Here is an 18,552-nt window from a genome sequence, read left to right as displayed (position 1 = left end):
GGATTTCTTCCTTGCAAGAGTGGGGGAATAGAGCCACTTGATCAGCCTGGCCTGGGAAAGAAGCCTTCACTTCAGGCAAAGGGACCAATCCCGGTTTGTGACTTGTTAAAAAAAAATAAGCATATGAAAATTCTATATATAAAGCAAGCTTAGAGGAAACCTTCCATATAAGCTCTCCTTAAATTTGTTTCCAATATTCAAAATTGTTCTCCTAACTAATAGTGATACTAATTCCCAATAAATATATGAAAACGATCCAGAATATTTTCATAATCCACGTTGAATGAAATTAAGAAAGCAGCAGCAATAGTGAAAAGATGTTATCACAATCAAGTAATTCCAGCACATCTATTAAAATATGTACAAAAAATGAAAGGTTCCTTTATTTTTCATCCATGTGTACAAACTGTATATTATAAAAGTACTTTTTGTTTCAAGGTGTATTTTTTTTTCATTTAGGGTGCAATCTTCTGCATATTTAGACAGGAAAAAAATCCTACAATTCCCGGCATCCCTCAGCCAGCAATGCTGCCTGGGGAATGCTGATAATTGTAGGACTTTTTTTTCTGTCTAAGCAATGCATAGGATTGCACCTGTAGAGACTTCCAGAAGGGAAAAAGTTCTAGAACAATATGGTCATCAGTCATGGCGGAAAGAAAGCCCATATTGTAAGACAAGAAGGGTTAATTTGAACTGCTACTTCAGTATTAGCTTCTTGAGATATGGGAAGGATTTGTTTCCCTATATGTGGAAATACCTTTTTGAGGATGGTTCTCCTTCCTCTCCGAAGCATAAAGATTATTCCTTAAATGGACATAGAAAGTATGAGGAGGATATTGGCTAGACTTAGAAAGCTACCTGGCAGTTTGAAGTGTCATGATGCAGAGTGTTTTAAGCTAAAGCACCATCCAATGCTTGGGAAGGAAAGCAGAGTAGTCCGGTAATGGTGCCTTCCAGCTGCTCTTGGAATGCCACACCAAACCTCTAATACAAATAAAAAATACAGAGATTCAAGGCTGCTCCGATGGGCCTTGGAATGGCCACAGCGCTGGGATGGCGCCCTGCCAGTGCAATGCATTGCCCCTTCTCACTTACAAGACATATTGGGGACAAAAGAGATGACCAGTTCAGAAGCTGACAAGTATTACAATGGATAAAGTAGGGGTGGGTCAAGTTACACTCAAAGCCCACTCCTGTGAACTGCTGGGTCTGTGCAAAGCAGCACGTAGGATCCATCCCTAAGATTTTATTTTTGAGAAAACTCACAGAGAGAGAGAGACAGAGACAGAGAGAGAGACAGAGAAAGAATGAAAGCCAAACTTCGAGTAGGTCAAGTAGTTTTTCAGGGAAATTTCTTTGTCAGGGAATCATTTGTTTTTCCAAAGTGGGTGGGTGTGGATTAGCTCATGTGTAAAATTAAACAACAGCCACGCTTCTTTCCCCTCTAAGGGGAGGAAATTTGATTTCTGTTATTGCATTTTTAGAAAATCCAAGATTGTCTTTGTTGTTGCCATTATTCACCTTAGTCCACAGGGTCTACGTCACTCTGATATTACAACCAGATGCTCAGATCACCAGATTTTCAATACTTAAGGTACTTATTTCACCCTCTTCAGCTGAGCCAAAATATCCAGGCAGGTCAATCATTTGCTGCTCTGATTCAGTCAGGCCAAAAGTAGTGTTGTCATAGAAGTGGTATTCAGGATCAGATGGGAAGCTCTGGCATTTGCTCTTCCTGTACTGGGCAGGGCTCAGAGCATCTCCTCTCTGGTGACTGTCGTTGAGAGGCAGCATAGTAGCAGGTTCTTTCCGCCAAGCATCCGTATGGCTCAGAAAGGGGCCACTTCTGTTTCTCTTATGCTCTGACCTATCAGCACGTAGCATTTGGGAGACAGGCTGGCGACTGCTGACCAGATCCGGTCTCTTTCCTGGAGGTTCCCATTTGTGAGTGGGTTGTGCCCCACGGGTCATGGATTCAGTGGTTAAAGGAGCGCTGTGACACAGCTCGAGTTCCACAACATTCCGACTGATGCTCCTGGATTTAAGCCGAGGCTGTTCTTCTGGGTCACAGCTCCACATTCTGGTTCTGCACTGGTAGTGTGGGGTCTGGCTTGGGGTGAGGGTGGACATGCTTCTTTTCCGGAATGGCTTAGCTTTTCTGGCTTCGTGAAAACTAGCTGTTCTTCTGAAGTGTGAACTTCTTGAATAGCCTCTCTCTGATGCCTCTGCTTTGTTATCAAGATATCTAGGCTGAGCTCTTCTAATTAGGGACTGGCTTGGGCTCAAAATGGGATTGATCTGTGCTAGTGTAAAATCCACCCTAGAACAGGGCCTGTTGCCGGATAACTTGGGATGGCCAGGTGGCTGCTCCAAGAAAGGAGATTTGATTCTAAACTTGTTCACTGCTGTTGACGCCTCCTCCTCCTCCTGGTTTTCTGTGCTCACAGTGTCCGTCAAAGGGTTTTGCGACACATGATAAACCTTTGTTGTTTCTGTAAGGCCCTTCTTCTTCATTTCTTTGAGCTGCTGCTGTGCAAGGCGGTAGCTGAAAATGGGAGGGATTATTTTTTGAGCGTTGGACTGAAAACTCTCCGTAGCAGAAGCTTCTCCTCCTTCTCCTCCTTCTTGTGCAAAATGAAGGCTTCTCCTGAAATTCAAGGGGATCTCAGGAGGTTCTCTAGAAGGGCCTTCTTCCTCAGAAAAGCTCTCTTGCTGCTGTCTCTCTTGACATATATTCTCTTCGTCGGAGTTCTTCCGGAAGCTGGGCGAATGGGCGGAGTTGCAGCGCACAGGGGTACTACACTTCTGAGTTCTGCAAAGCTTTCTCCATAAGGTGATAAGGATGGTTGCCAAGATTATGGATAAACACAAGGATATGCCAGTGACAGTTACCAGGTTATTGGTGGCTTTCTGGCCTTCTTTAGGATTCAGTGGTGTGATGGGTACAGATGTAGTGGCTGAAACAAAGAATAAATGTATTGGTCAGCTGGCAAGTTACAAGCTAATTCTCAAGAAATATATGACCGATCAACACAGGGCAAGGATAGGGAAACCTGTGGCCCTCCAGATGTTTTAGTCTACAACTTCATCCACCCTAGCCAGCATACCAAATAGTGAGGGATTCATGGGAGGTGTAGGCCCAAACATCTGGAGGGCCACAAGCTGCCCATCCTTGACATAGGGCATTAAATTGCCCATTGTCAAGAGCCAGTTGGGAGATCAAATCAAAAACTCTGCCACTTGTAGGACATCAATCTTTCTCAGTGAGCTACAGGCATGGCAGGTCCAGAGCTCCTGTCAGTACAAAACAGAGCTGTAGTATTTGACCATTATCCTCACTGGCTGGGATGTTGGCTTTTGACAGCTAATCATCCTGGTTGTGGTTGCTTGGGCTCACATCATGCATTGCCTTGACACCTACCTTCTTGCTATTCCCAGAGGGACCATAGCTCAGTGTGACAGACCACATGCTTTGCATGCAGAAGGTCCCAGGTTCAATCCCAGCTTCTCCAGGTAGTGCAAGGAAAGAATCCTGCCTGAAACCTGCCAGTCAGTGTCGACAATACTGGGCTAGATGGACTAAGTATAAGGCAGCTTCCTATGGTTCTAGCCAGCTCTCCTGCTCTGTAAATACTCTACATGCCCAGCTTACAGGCATGGAGTGGTTCCAACAGAATGAATAACTGGCGTTGATCCCCTTGCCAAAACAGATATCACATCTCTAGTTAATGCTTTCTCTCAGCTTCATTCTCTCACTTTTGATCTCCTAGTTTATACCATTATTCAGCCTCTTGTTGATCCTCAGCTCCTTGCATCAGCTCCTGCTTGACAGTATCACATCTGGGTAACAAGCAGTGGATTACTACTTGTACTAACCTGGCCCACCCCTGCTTAGCTTCCAAGATCAGACGAGATCGGGCACGTACAGGGTAGTATGGCCGTAGACAGGATTACGACTTGTAGAAGCAACATTTTGTTCCTGACCTGCTAGAGTTGTGTATATACAGATATTTTAAAAGGTTTTGTTCAAATGCCAGTTGCTTCTTCTCTCTCCTAGCCAATATTCATTGTACTGCTGAAATACCTGGGCAAATCTATGAAGTTTGCATGGCAGCAATAAACTGCAATGTGAGCCGCTTAATGGCAATCTACTTATACAGGGCACAAGGCACTCACTGCAGCAATTAACTTAACTGGTCACCTTGGAGGAGCCTTGCTCTACTTTAGCATCCATGTGAAACATTTTGAGATATGCAAATTAAGAACGCTTAAAAGGAAAAAGCTGAAACACGTATTCCTATCTCAGCTAAACCAGATGGTTTGGCCTGCAAAATGCATTAGTGTCTGGGAAATGACTTGTCTGCCAGATGGGGGCATATGAACTACAGGTAGGACACATGATGTTTCCTTGCTGGATTTGACAGCAAAGCATCCTGCACTATGGGCATGAACAAGCATGGGAGGTGGCACCCACTAGAGGCCAGGGTAGCCACTTTTGCATTGCCAAACACAGAGGACAAAGGGGGACACATCTGCATGAAGTTTCCACGTACTAATGTATATGTATAAATGCACATGTAGAAATTACTATAATTTAAATGGATATACAATGCATCTACCCATAGTGGGGAAGTCTGCAAACCAGGTGACCTTTGTTGCTCAGTCTGCTGTCCTGTTGCTCACTGCTGTTGCACAACTTCAAGGACCCTCTTGGTCCCCCTTCTGACAGTTCTTGATGTTTAAACTGGACTTGGACTGGAAAGTCCTTCAAAACAGAGGACAGTCCTCTGCAGAAGGGGATGCATGGCCACCCTACTTGAGACAGAGTGTGTGAATTATGCAGCGCTGGGTTCACATCATGGCTTGCACACAACCTGCCCTTTCCCCTCTGCATGGCCAAAAGAAGCATCTTTCTGACCAACCTAGCAAGGGTTAATCCTGCACAGGTGCATAAAAGGAGCAGTGGGGATTTCAATTACCCTGGTTGTGCTTTTATATCGTATTTTATACCATGTTTTTATACTGTTTGTTTTATACTTTGAATGGTTCTAATTTTTGTGAATTGCCCAGGGAGCCTCTGCTAATGGGTGGTATAAAAATGCAATAAATAAATAAAATTGTCTAGGCCCAGTGGTGGGCAGAGACAAATGAACGCAAAGAGGTGCAGGCAGTAATCATCTTGAAATCTGCATTATTATAAGCTTTATGGACTCTGAGTTCATACCCATGTCATATTCTCCCTTATCCACATTATTCTGTGATTTGTTCTGTCATGTTGTAATGTATGTATTTGTACTTTTAAAAAAGTATTTTACTCCAGAGAGGTACAAGACAGACCATGAATAATCAAGACTGAGAGACATACAGTGATCCCGAACACAGCTAATTAAGGACTAGGGGATAAATTTTGTCCTTTGTCTCCTTCCTTCACTTCTACCTGAACTGACGTGTCATACAGACACCTCACACAATGTGTGCTGGAACAGAGTGAACTCACAGCGACATGCAAAGGTGAGTGGACCAAAATCATTGTAAAGGAAGGTGTCGTCTCAATACCAAGCTTACGTACTGGAGCATTCCTCCAAAGAGCACGGAGAAATATCCTGTTGTTTCCCCACGCACCCTTGCTTTATTGGGACTGGGAAAGATATGAGGCACTCTCGGTAGCGCTCACGGAAGCCATCTCCGCAACTCACACTGCAAGGACTCCAGGCCTGCCAAAGGCTCCAGGACCCTGTAGATACAGAACAGTTACATTCCTGGAGGGATACATTCTGTTAAAGACATGCATACATACACACACACACACACACACACACACACACAGAGAGAGAGAGAGAGAGAGAGAGAGAGAGAGAGAGAGAGAGAGAGGCCCTTTCTGCACCTAAGGATTATCCCAGTCAAGTGGAGGGGTCGTCCCTGCCTGCTCCCGGGATCCCGTGTGTCATTTGGATGCACAGGGATGACCCTGGGGGAAGAAGGCCGGTGTAGAAACAGCCAGAGAGAGAAACACAATGAAGACAACTCCCTAAGCTTTAACTTCCATGCGCATTTTGGAAGTTAGACCAACCCCCCTCCCCCCCAGGCGAGGGATGGGGAAACACTGACTCATGGACCAGATGCGCCCCCTGGGGGTTCCTGATCCCACTGCAAGCTTCTTTTGCTGTAATCTATGATCACAGATCACAGATAAGAGGGTATTTAAAAGCAATTAAACTTCAAATACCTTGTAAAGAATCAAGCGGTTGCAAAGATTTAGAGCAGGCAAGGGAGGTATTGCACAGAATGGAGGTGTGCATTTTGGCAGGCAGGAGACCTGCTTATTTTTGAGTCAACATGCAGAGGCTTGGTATTTGGGATGCTATTTGGAAGAGCTGCTGAGTGATTCAGTCCAGCTTCCTTCTGTGTAGACACGCAGAAGCCTGGTCCCGACTACTTCTGAGTAGGCTTAAAATGGTAATAATAATCACTTTCTGGCCCGTTTCCCATGTTGCAATTTGGCTCTCAGGTTGAAAAAGGTTTTCCACCCCCCGCCCTAGGCAGAACTGTTATCACGCAACATCAAGGCAGGCACCGCAGGTCTCTGTTGCAACAATTTACCCATTAAGTTAAGAGATATCAAGCAATAAGAAATCTGGCGCTCTGTGTGCTTGTGTAAACCAGTCCTCGGCAAGCGGAAAAGACCAGATCCTCCCAATATTAGATCTCTCGGCCAACATTATTACTTCACTGTCTGGATTCAGATCCAGCTGCCTTGTACACAGTTATTCTGGACTATGCCAAAATGCTACACAAGTAAGAAAAGAAGAGGAGGAGGAGACAAAGATGGGTGTCACCAGTGTACGGAGGTCACTTGCACATCTCCGCATGGCTCCACCCAGCAGTCTCAGGCATAGACGGAGCAGGAAAAATGACAAGAGGGAACCCTTTAAAGCAGGGGATGGGAACCCATGGCCCTCCAATTGCTCTTCAACTCCACAGCTCCCATCAGCACCAGCCAGCATAGTCAATGGTGATGGGTGATGGGATTTGTAGTCCCTAGCAAACATCAGGGGGCACAGTTTCCCCAACCCTGCTCTAAAGGATTCCATAGCAAAAGCCCCTAAAAATTAAGGACAGCCACCAGATCCCATCCTCTGGGTCTGTGAGGAACAAGTGGAGCACTAAAGTAAACACCTGATAAGTCCCTGTCTCATCATGTCCCTCGAAGTTCTAGATCTCAAAGGCCTCAACTTGGCCACATGTGCCTGCACTTAGCAGGTCAAGAGAACTTGTCCAATTAAAAGTTTCTAAAGCTTTTTTTCTGTCAAGGGCCACATTTCCTCAAAGGAAATCTGCTAGTAGTGGACGTTTAGTCTCTTTTTCTGCCATCTTTCCCCCCCTCTCTGCCCAATGGGCTGCTGGGAATGGGGGCAGGAGCCAGAGTTCTGAACTGATTGCTTTCAGGCCACATTTGAAATGAGGCTAAGGGCAGCAGATTGCCCACCTTTGAGACATAAATCCAGCGGCAACTACAACTCCTCCTTCCTGCTCCTCCCAGAGTTCCGTTGCCTTCCAGAACCCTTTATTTTGCCACTCAATGTGTGAAGGCAGGGAACGGATGGGTGATTGGACCAGGGAGAAATAGGAGGAGAGAAGACCACTGCATTAAGGTTGCCATTACTTGTATGGGGCCTGCTTCTGTGCTGCTTCCCACACAGAAGCAGGGGAATCTTTGCCTGACATGGAGTCTCAAAATGGGGGGAAACATCACTGAGGAACTTAGGAAGCTGCCTTATACTGGCCCCATTCAAACAACACCCTAAACCATGCTGCTTAACCACAAAATGGTTAACGGATTCCATTAACCATTTTGTGGTTAAGCAGCATGGTTTAGCATGTTGTCTGAACGGGGCTACTGAGTCAGACTATGGGTCTACCTAGCCCAGTATTGTTGACACTGACTGGCAGTGGCTCTCCAGGGTCTCAGGTTGGATTCTTAGACATACTGGGGATTGAACCTGAGACCTTCTGCATGCAAAGCCTGTGCTCTATCACTCAACTATGTCCTGTTTAACCTCTGCATGCCAGGTTGCTAAGAGCAAAGGAGCAGAACTCGTAGGAAAAGCTAGCAACCCCAGACGGAAGTGTCCTTTAGGACTTCTTGAATCAGGCAGTTTCTCCCAGTTAGGACCTGTCATCTTTTACTACCTGAAGCTTTTAACGTATCTGACTGTGTCTTTCCCCCAGAAAACGAAGCTGGAGAGAGGGTAACAGGCAGCTGCATAGCCAGCATCAAGAATGGTTTCTTGAGCAAGAGCCAGTCAATGACACTGGAAAGGAGGGTTCAATAACTCCAACCAGCAGCAGCCCACACCCTTCCAGCTGGCACTTATTCAGCCACAGGTTAGAACAGCTTTCCCCAACAGGTGCTCTCCAAATTGGTTGGACTGCAGACCCCATCACTGCCAGACAGAATGGTCATGGGAGTTGCAATCCAATATATCTAGAGGGAATCGGATTGGGAAAGTTTAGTTTAGTTTTCATCTGGCCAGATTCCACATTCTCCCAAGTGCACCCTCTATATTGGTGGGTGATGCCAACGGAAGTCTAAGCATATGAACTAGGTAAAGCAGTGCCCACCATAGCCTGAGTTTTGGTTCTGCAATCAGTACCGTGAATCACAGCGAAAAAAGCAAAAGCCCTTATTCACCACGGCCATGGTTTAAGGTGTCTTCTGAACATGGCCTGGCTTTCTGGCTTAACCACCATGGTTAAAGCTATGGTTTAAGGTGTCTTCTGAACACAGCCTGGCTTTCTGGCTTAACCACCATGGTTAAAGCCATGGTTTAAGGTGTCTTCTGAACATGGCCTGGCTTTCTGGCTTAACCACCATGGTTAAAGCCATGGTTTAAGGTGTCTTCTGAACACGGCCTGGCTTTCTGGCTTAACCACCGTGGTTAAAGCCATGGTTTAAGGTGTCTTCTGAACACAGCCTGGCTTTCTGGCTTAACCACCATGGTTAAAGCCATGGTTTAAGGTGTCTTCTGAACACAGCCTGGCTTTCTGGCTTAACCACCATGGTTAAAGCCATGGTTTAAGGTGTCTTCTGAACATGGCCTGGCTTTCTGGCTTAACCACCATGGTTAAAGCCATGGTTTAAGGTGTCTTCTGAACACGGCCTGGCTTTCTGGCTTAACCACCGTGGTTAAAGCCATGGTTTAAGGTGTCTTCTGAACACAGCCTGGCTTTCTGGCTTAACCACCATGGTTAAAGCCATGGTTTAAGGTGTCTTCTGAACACGGCCTGGCTTTCTGGCTTAACCACCGTGGTTAAAGCCATGGTTTAAGGTGTCTTCTGAACACAGCCTGGCTTTCTGGCTTAACCACCATGGTTAAAGCCATGGTTTAAGGTGTCTTCTGAACACGGCCTGGCTTTCTGGCTTAACCACCATGGTTAAAGCCATGGTTTAAGGTGTCTTCTGAGCACAGCCTGGCTTTCTGGCTTAACCACCATGGTTAAAGCCATGGTTTAAGGTGTCTTCTGAACGGGCCCACTGAGTCTCCCACATTCAAATCCAACAACTCTGCCTTATTTATCAAGTGGTTTGTCTTGGAACAATTTGAGTCTGCAGAATTTGGAATAATTTCACAAGACTGAGATGAAACAATGTAAGAAGAAAAGGAAGTATGGATTGAAAGGGGACTAACAGCAAAGGAAGGGACCCAGCTTAGAAGCCATGGGAAAGATGAAGCAAGGATCACAACATGGCAATAACTTTTTTAAAACAACAAAAAATAAAGCCAAGATTACTTTAATTAAACCAATGGCACAATCCATCCCTTCCCACAGTGCAGAGCAGCATGCATGGGAGAGGATTTCCATAAGAGTTTTTCCTTTCTTCCCGTCACCTGCCAGCCCTTGGATGGGCACATGCTATTCGCCCACCGAAGGGTCAGTGCAAGGGTTCTGTCATGCCTTATGGGGATCCTATCCTGTGCTTGTAGCTCTGTACAAGTGCAGAATTGTGCCTGTAGGAAGCAAGGTGGATTGCCCTGTACATTTTGTAGCGTATTTTAGACTCCACGATGTACACAGATGAATGACACACAATCAAGCAGGCATTGCAATCCTTCAGCATTTCAAATGAAGCATTTTTGAAAGGAAATACAGACCAATATTCCGTTGGATTAGCACACATTCTTTTGCTCTTGATGGGGAATTGACTTGGTTCAAATGGCTAAATTCAAAACAGTATTTGTTTGTTCCTTTGTCAAACAATGTGCAGTTGAATTCTATCTGGTTGTCGTCTGGATTCATGATGCTTTCATGGAGCCTTGTGCGACCAAAAGGCCCAGGATTATCTTTGAACACAACAATGTGCCCTTCAGAAGACGTGCATGGAGGGAAAATGACAGAAACCACAACTGAAGACTCACATATCACATCTTCTGCCACAACTAATTTGTAGCCAAATTTATGCACAAGATCTATGGGTCCTGTTGATGCAATGATTGAATTGGTCTCTGTTGATTTCAGTATTACAGCAATATATGCTTCTTGGCCAACCAACTGACAGTCAAACTTAATCCACTGCGACCTAAGGAGATCATGCTTTTTGCTAGTTCTCAATCCCACAGTCTCATTTGAGATCAATGTCCCTAGTTCGTATAAGCTGCTGGTCAGTATTATATCAAGAGAAATCACTGTTTTATTCATCGGACATAAATATTCATCAGTAAACAACTTGAGCTGAAGGGAACTTCCATGTCCCTCTGAGGTCCTCCTCACATCCAAGTTAAATATAGGCCACGTCACACTCAATGGGATATTCTCTCCTTTCCACTGGGAATCGGTGCCATTGATGATTTCAGAAGCCATTTTGAACCAGTAGTTCCCAGCACTCTTAAAATGCACACACTCAAAGACAACTATACCTTGGTACTGGTTTTGCAGAAGCTGTTTTTTTGCAACCGTTTGGTTGGTGCTGGCATCTATTAGCAGGATGGAGATGTTTTTCAATGTCACATTGCCACCATAATAATTCTGGAAGCCAACTGACACCGTGCTATTGCTTAAAGCTACATGAGTTGGTTGCTCCAAGAGAAGATATTCCATTGCTCCAAGAACTGAAAAGAAGAACAAATTTAACAGTAAGCAGAGAGAATCAAGGGGTGGGGGGGAGAAGAGAAGAGGACTTAAAGGGGTTTTCAGGAGATCCAACATAGCATTAATCTGTGCTAACAAGTGCTTCCCAAACCCATTCTACACCTCAACCTCTGGGTTATCAGTTACCCAACACATATAAAAGAGGCTTAAGAAAGCTGAAGCTTTCAAAATAATAACCACACGCACATGCTCCAAGTTACTGGACAATCAGTTGCAGCAATCAACCTGCACCCATAATGCCCTAGGCCCCAAGAGACATCTCACTCCTTGGTTTCCTTGAACAAAACAAATGAATCTCGTAACTACAATTAACTTGTTCATCGTGCATAGAGAAACATAGGGCTCATCTACACCAAGCAGGATATTCAACTATGAAAACAGTATGAAAGTGGTATATAAAAGGCAGGAGCCACACTACTGCTTTATAACAGTATTGAAGTGCACTGATAACTGTTGGGGCCCATGACTAATATTATATTACACTTTCATACCACTTTCATAGTGTTATATCCTGCTTGGTATAGATGTGTCAATGGGCCCCAACAGTAGTCAGTGCACTTCACTACCCCTATAAAGCAGTAGTGTAGATCCTGCAGTGCACTTCAATACCACTATAAAGTAATAGTGTGGCTCCGGCCTTTTATATATTACTTTCATACCGCTTTCATAGTGGAATATCCTACTTGGTGTAGATGAGCCCATAGAAACAAGGAAAAGCGAAATAACAGTTCATTCACTTGATAGAAAAACAGAAGCTGCAGATGCTGTCAGCAACTTAGTGGGGGAATTAAAGTAACTCTGCATGTCAAGCTGATGCTCTTCCTCAGGGAAAAATCCAATACCTCAGCAGTAAAACTACTATATTATACAAACATTTATTTTAAAATTTCATATAAACAATGGGTTGAATACAGAGTTCCCACGAGCAGAACTCTGCCCATAGGACCCGTCTACTGGAGGAGTGAGGAGAAGATGATGTCCACCAATTCCTCCTGCTTCCTGAAAAGTGCTCTAAAAGGCTGGGGGATCATCCAGAAAAATGTGGGAGGTGATGCTGGGGGCTGCAGGGAGAATCGGAAAACAATCGCCTCCACCTCCCCACTTGGTCCAGTGGAAGCTCCTGCTAAGTCCCAGTCCCTTCTTCAAATGGAACAGATGCTCTGGATCCCATCCAATGTAAATATCAACAAGCCCTTTAAAATAATGGTTTGTTGTTTTTTTTTAAAAAAAATGGCATAAACAGTATTTGGAGGCTATTCCATGAACCACCCCCTGTAAAATGGATTCTCAGGAGTTCCACACAGACATATCAACCCTTAAAATTACATCACATGTCTAGACAACACATCAAAAGGTGTTCATTCAGACAGTTTTGTAGTATTAATAAAATGGAGTTACTGGGAGAGCAGAAGGAGGAGAGAAGCCGTATAGTTCTATGAACTGACTTTATTTTTAAAATTGTGAACCTGCTGTGAGCAATCTGGACAGCTGTTAGGACTGACTATAAGAGATCTCTGATACTTTTACCACCTCATGTTCCAGTGTAACGTTAAGGCAATAACCATTTACCCCAGGGATAGGTAACCTAGTACCCTTAGATGTTTTGGACTGTGACTCCCATAATCTCTAACCAATGTCTGTGCTGGCTAGAGCTTATGGGAGTTGCAATCCAAAATATCTGGAGATTGCCTGCCCCGATTTACTTTTGCACCACTACATAATCCTTCATTTCACAGTTTTAGCATTTCAGCTAAGAATTCATCTCACTATTTCTTTAATGGAATAAAGCATATATTCAGGTGAATTTGGAGCATTTTGCCCTTCTCTCAAACCCTATTAATTTGTCCCACAGTCTAATATGCCCATGGAACACACAGAGAGTATTTCTTTTTAGTGTTTTCTAATGAGCACTTGAAAAGATATCGCGGCAGACAGTTTTGAACTCAAGATTTTTTAACACAAAAATGCCCCTTAGTATTCAAAGATCATCAAAGCCAAGACCATTTGGAAAGCTGAAAAGGCCTAGCCCGAGAACCTTGAGGCATCTTCTGTAATGATTATCCCAATGACATCTGCAAATGATGTGCACATTTATCCACCTCCTTCTGAACTGTTTCACCAGCATGGACAGGAGGTAAGACTATCAGAAAGGCTGGTGAACAATTGGGGGCCCCTGAGCTATATTATAAGCCACCCTCAACCCTGCCTTCATAGTGACCCACTAATGCCTCATTTATATTGCATTTTAGTTAAGATAACATGAGAAAGGGAGTATTGCTTTTGAAATAGAATTCTAGAAAATGCCACCCAAGTTGAATATGCTGAGGATGCATTTTCAAAGCTCCTTTCATGGCAGAGCTTATGAATATTTCATTTAACATGCATGCCACAGAAATACAGAAGGAATGGAAGAGGAAAAATAAAATTGACAATAGTTGGACAGAAGGATCCAACTCCCACCACACCACCGGACACTCCATAGCTGTTCCTACTGCTATCTATCCTGCCCTCTCTCCTGCTCGAAAGGTGAAATTTGAGATTTTGCAGATGGATGGATTCAGGGCGGGGTGGTGGTAGTGTTCCAAACACATGTTTTTTTTACTAGAGGAGGCATGGGGAGGAATTGATATATTAGTACTCTCTGGTTATTTTCCTGCTCTCTCATGCTCCAGTTGTACATTTCCAAGTAACAAGTGGGATCTGCAACAAAATGTTGCAACATGCAGTGCTTCTGTTCAGGGTTCCAGCCAGCCATAACCGTTCCAGGATACTTAATTCCATTCTCCATTCTCACTGGTCTTCCTTTTGCCCTGCCATCCAGCAGTCATGGCCATGGGCAATTCTCAGTCTTGAGCTGTTTTGGTGTCTCCCAACCATAAGATTTTCCCCCTAAATATTTTATACTTCTGCAAACTTTGGGGTTCTCCAGAAGACTGTTAATACCATGGTGGCGCCATTTTGGCTACATAAGAATCCACACTTGGAGAATGAGTTTAGGAGTAGGTATCACAAAGGTACCACAGGTCTTCGCCTCTCCTGTAATTCCTGTCCCTGACATTTTTTACCAGTTGGGAAAGCAAGGAATGATGTGAATGAAATAATATCCAAGGCAAGCCTGGGACATTTTTAGAGATCTGAAGGTGGTTGGAAAGAAGGACTCACTCCGCATGGTATATACACACATCTCACTTTCATCTCTGATAAACAGGTTTTCATACCATAACATATGACAGAACTTTAATAACATATGACAGAACTTTAAGGCAGAAGGAAATTAGTGGGTCAAAAGAAAAGTATGTGCAGACTCATGGAAAGCAATGCCTCTTCCAAACTACTTTTCAATCTTTTATTGCCTGTCTCTAGCCTTAGATCCCATTATACATTGCTAATATAAACCCAACCTAGATATCATCAATGTAATGGTTTTGATCAAGTAACTATATTTGTCAGCAATGCTTAAAGCCTTCTCTAGTGAATCCTATTTTGGATGCAACATTTTGAGTAGAGGGGGGAAAGTTGGAGAAACTAAGGTCTAGGGATGCTTAGCTCAAGGGTCCATTTAGTCCAGCAGTCTGTTCACATAGTGGCCAACCAGCTGCCTACAGGAACCTACAAGCAAGACCTGAATTCAACAGCACTCTCCTGCCCATGTCCCCCAGCAACTGGTGTACATAGCTCGAAGATGTTGACAAGGTGCTTGGACAGGTTTGTGCAACCACCTCCATATTGGATCCTTGCCCCTCTTGGCTAATAAAAGCTAGCAGAGATGGAACAGCTTGCTGGGTCAGGGAAGTGATTAATACCTCTTTGCGAGACGGACTGGTCCTTGGCCATCTGAAAGAGGCGGTAGTGAGACCACTCCTGAAGAAATCTTCCCTGGACCCAGAAAATCTTAATACCTATGGGCCAGCGGCAAATGTTCCTTCCTGGGCAAGGTCCTTGAGTGGGTGGTTGCGAGCAGGCTCCAGACACTCTTGGATGAGACCAATTATTTGGATCCATTTCAGTCGGGTTTCTGGCCTGGCTTTGGTACGGAAACAGCTTGGGTCACTTTGTATGATGCCCTATGTCGGGAGAAAGACAGGAGGATTGTGACTCTGTTGATTCTCCCTGATCTCTCAGCGGCTTTTGATACCATTAACCATGGTATCCTTCTGGGACGACTGTCTGAGTTGGGAGTGGGAGGTACTGCATTGCAGTGGTTCCACTCCTACTTGGCGGGTCGGCCCCAGAAGGTGATGCTTGGGGGACATTGCTCGGCCCTGCGGATTCTCCAGTATGGGGTTCTGCAGGGGTCAGTTTTGTTCCCCATGCTGTTCAACATCTACATGAACTGTTGTGTGCGGTCATCCGGAGTTTTGGAGTGCATTGTCTTCAGTACGCTGATGACACAGCTCTATTTCTCCTTCTCATCTTCATCAGGTGAGGCTATAGATGTGCCGAACCGGTGCCTGGCCGCGACAATGGACTGGATGAGGGCTAATAAACTGAAACTCAATCCAGACAAGACTGAGATGCTGTTAGTGGGTAGTTCTGCTGACTGGATGGAGGGAATTCAACCTGTTCTCATTGGGGTTACACTCCACCTGAAGGAGCAAGTTCATAGCTTGGGGGTTCTCCTAGAACCATCTCTGTCATTTGAAGCTCAGGTGGTGGCACAGAGTGGCTTCTAACAACTTTGTTTGGTGGCCCAGCTACACCCCTATCTGGACAGGGATAACCTGGCTTCAGTTGTCTATGCTCTAGTAACCTCCAAGTTAGATTACTGCAATGCACCCTATGTCGGGCTGCCTTTGAAGATGGTTCAGAAGTTGCATGCTTATGCAAAATGTGGCGGGTTTGAACATATAACAGGTTTGAACATATAAGACCGACTCTGGCCTGCTTGTGTTGGCTGCCTTTACTTTTCTGAACCCTATTCAAGGTGCTGGTTTTAACCTATAAAGCCTTACATGTCTCGGGACCACAATACCTGATTGAACGACTTTCCTGACGCGAACCTACCTGTACATTATGTTCCACATCTAAGAGCCTTCTTCATGTGCCTCCTCCAAGGGAAGCTTGGAGGATGGCAACAAGGGAGAGGGCCCTCTCAGTGGTGCCCCCCAATTATGGAATGATCTCCGCAATGAGGCCCACCTCATGCCAACATTGCTATCTTTTCAGCGCCAGGTTAAAACTTTTCTCTTTTCCCAGGCATTTAGCAATATGTGACAAATTTCATTGATCCTGGATCTGGTTTTATAGTTATTTATATTTATGTTTAGATTTATGTTTCTCTCTGTGTTGTATGTTTTTGTGGTTTTGATTTTTTTTATATTGTTTTGAATTGTTTTAACCTTATGTAAACTGCCCAGAGAGCTTCAGCTATGGGGCAGTATAAAAATGTAAATAATAATATTAATAATAGACATACTGCCTCTGATACCAGAGTTAGCATATAGCCATCAGGACTAGCAGCCATTAATAGTCTTCTCCTCCAGGAACTTAACCCCATTTTAAAGCCATCCAAATTGATGGTCATTACTATATCTCCTGATAGCAAATTCCATAGTTTAACTATGTGCTGTATCTTCAACAACCTAAAAGAAAATGGAACTATTATTGCTGAGGGGAAATGGCAATGTATTCAATTTTGAGACTTGATTCTATTACCTTGCTGTCTGATGTATGATATTTAGGTTCAATATCAGAAGTTCAACACATATATCAAGTCATCCGTTAATACTTAAACATTTCAAAATTACCTTAGTGAAATATCTCCAACTATTTTTTTATTTATTGCATTTTTATACTGCCCTATAGCCGAAGCTCTCTTATACCACATACTTATATCACATACTCACCATAATCACAGAGCACAACTAGTAGTAGATTTGAAAATTCTTTCAACATCTGTTTCATTCTGATCAAGTAGACTCCCAGCTCCTTTTATGCCTCATGTCCCGTTCTTGGCCCAAAGTACATCCTGTTGTTTCAAGAACAACTGCAAATAAAAAAACACAGCAAACCTTTAGAATATTCTTTTAAAAGTTGCCTCAGAATGAAATTATTAGGACCATCAAGTTTATTCTGACAAATGGTCCTTGGGAAAAAGGAAGCTAAGGGGAGACATGATAGAGATGTACAAAATTATGCATGGTATGGAGAATGTGGATAGGGAGACATTTTTCTGCCTCTCTCAAAATACTAGAACCAGGAGTCATCCCATGAAGCTGATTGGTGGGAGATCCAGGACAAATAAAAGGAAGTCCTTCTTCACACAGCGCATAGTTAAATTATGGAACTCACTACCACAAGATGTAGTGATGGCCACCAATCTGGATGGCTTCAAAAGGGGGTTGGATAAATTCCTGGAGGCAAAGGCTATCCATGGCTACTAGCCCTGATGGTTGTGAGCTATCTCCAGTATTCGAGGCAGTAAGCCTGTGTGCACCAGTTGCTGGGGAACATGGGCGGGAGGGTGCTGTTGCACCATGTCCTGCTTGTTCATGCCTGGCCGATGGCTGGTTGGCCCCTGTGTGAACAGAGTGCTGGACTAGAGGGACCCTTGGTCTGATCCAGCATCAGGGCACTTCTTAGGTTCTTATGTTTCTCCCCTTTACTGGGATATACCCAACATCATAATGCCTCTGACTAAATCACATTGTGAAAATAGATGATTTCTCAAACTTGATTATCTTTGTATAAATGTGCTTATGCACATACATATTGACTTGCATTTTTAGTGTCAAGTGATCTTTACTGCTTGCTTGTGTGACTCCATTATAAAAGAGAACCTTTTATAAGAATTCTTGGTTCTTATCACATCATAGTTGGTCTCCTTCTAAAAAAGTATTGATTGTGGTAGCAGATCAGTGAGAAAAGATTCACTCACACTTACAATGAAGTGACTTCAGTTATATCAGTTAGGAAACTGTAATACACACACACACACAAACAAAATATAAAAGGTGTTCTCCTAAGCATGAACACAGTCCAGTCCAAATCTATTAAACTGATAACCAGTCACTTATGTCCATGTAAGGAGCTGAGGGGACAGGACAAGAGGAAAGAGCTGGATTGTATTGATGTTTTCAGTGGGTTTAAGTTTGCTTGTCTGTGTAGGTGGTTCTGGAACTCAGACTACAATCCTATACACACGTGCATGGGTGTGGGTCCATTTGAGTTGTATCCAATACTGTCCATCTGCCAGTGGAATGGAAACCACTGATGGAATGGATTCCCCTCCTTCCTGCAATCCCCTGCATGTCCCCCAAATATGTTCCAGAAGTTTGGAGGAAACTTTGAGTGGGGAGGGAGGAGAGGAAAGGGAAATCTCATTGCATGAGCAAAAGTTCACTTCTGTGATGTTGTATGCAGTCCACTGATTGGACACAGTGACCCTGTTCAAATGACATGCTA

The 18,552-nt window shown here is 44.0% G+C and overlaps 1 protein-coding gene across 2 annotated transcripts; it reads right to left on the bottom strand.

Annotated features, from left to right (window-relative positions):
- Positions 1 to 637: 637 nt before the first annotated feature.
- On the bottom strand, positions 638 to 17,131 carry THSD1 (thrombospondin type 1 domain containing 1). Of its 2 annotated transcripts, none has more exons than XM_063125260.1 (4): positions 16,995 to 17,131; positions 10,155 to 11,108; positions 5,570 to 5,734; positions 638 to 2,957 (listed from the first exon to the last, which is right to left on the bottom strand). In XM_063125260.1, the coding sequence occupies exons 1-4, from the start codon at positions 17,050 to 17,052 to the stop codon at positions 1,567 to 1,569; spliced, it is 2,568 nt and encodes an 855-aa protein (XP_062981330.1). In that variant the 5' UTR covers positions 17,053 to 17,131; the 3' UTR covers positions 638 to 1,566. The 2 variants fall into 2 exon arrangements, with proteins under 2 accessions (XP_062981330.1, XP_062981331.1); XM_063125261.1 differs by having other exon boundaries at positions 10,917 to 11,108.
- Between the last annotated feature and the right edge of the window lie 1,421 nt (positions 17,132 to 18,552).

Source organism: Elgaria multicarinata, chromosome 4 (assembly GCF_023053635.1).
Source record: "Elgaria multicarinata webbii isolate HBS135686 ecotype San Diego chromosome 4, rElgMul1.1.pri, whole genome shotgun sequence".
NCBI lineage: Eukaryota > Metazoa > Chordata > Lepidosauria > Squamata > Anguidae > Elgaria > Elgaria multicarinata.
This window is presented reverse-complemented; position numbering and strand designations above follow the sequence as displayed.

Coding starts and splice junctions, on each gene's coding strand:
- THSD1 (XM_063125260.1), bottom strand. CDS start 17,052: ATGAAACAGATGTTGAAAGAATTTTCAAATCTACTACTAGTTGTGCTC. Junction 11,109..16,994: donor AGTTGTGCTCTGTGATTATG/GTGAGTATGTGA, acceptor TCTTCTTTTCAG/TTCTTGGAGCAATGGAATAT. Junction 5,735..10,154: donor GCTAATCCAACGGAATATTG/GTCTGTATTTCC, acceptor CTGTATCTACAG/GGTCCTGGAGCCTTTGGCAG.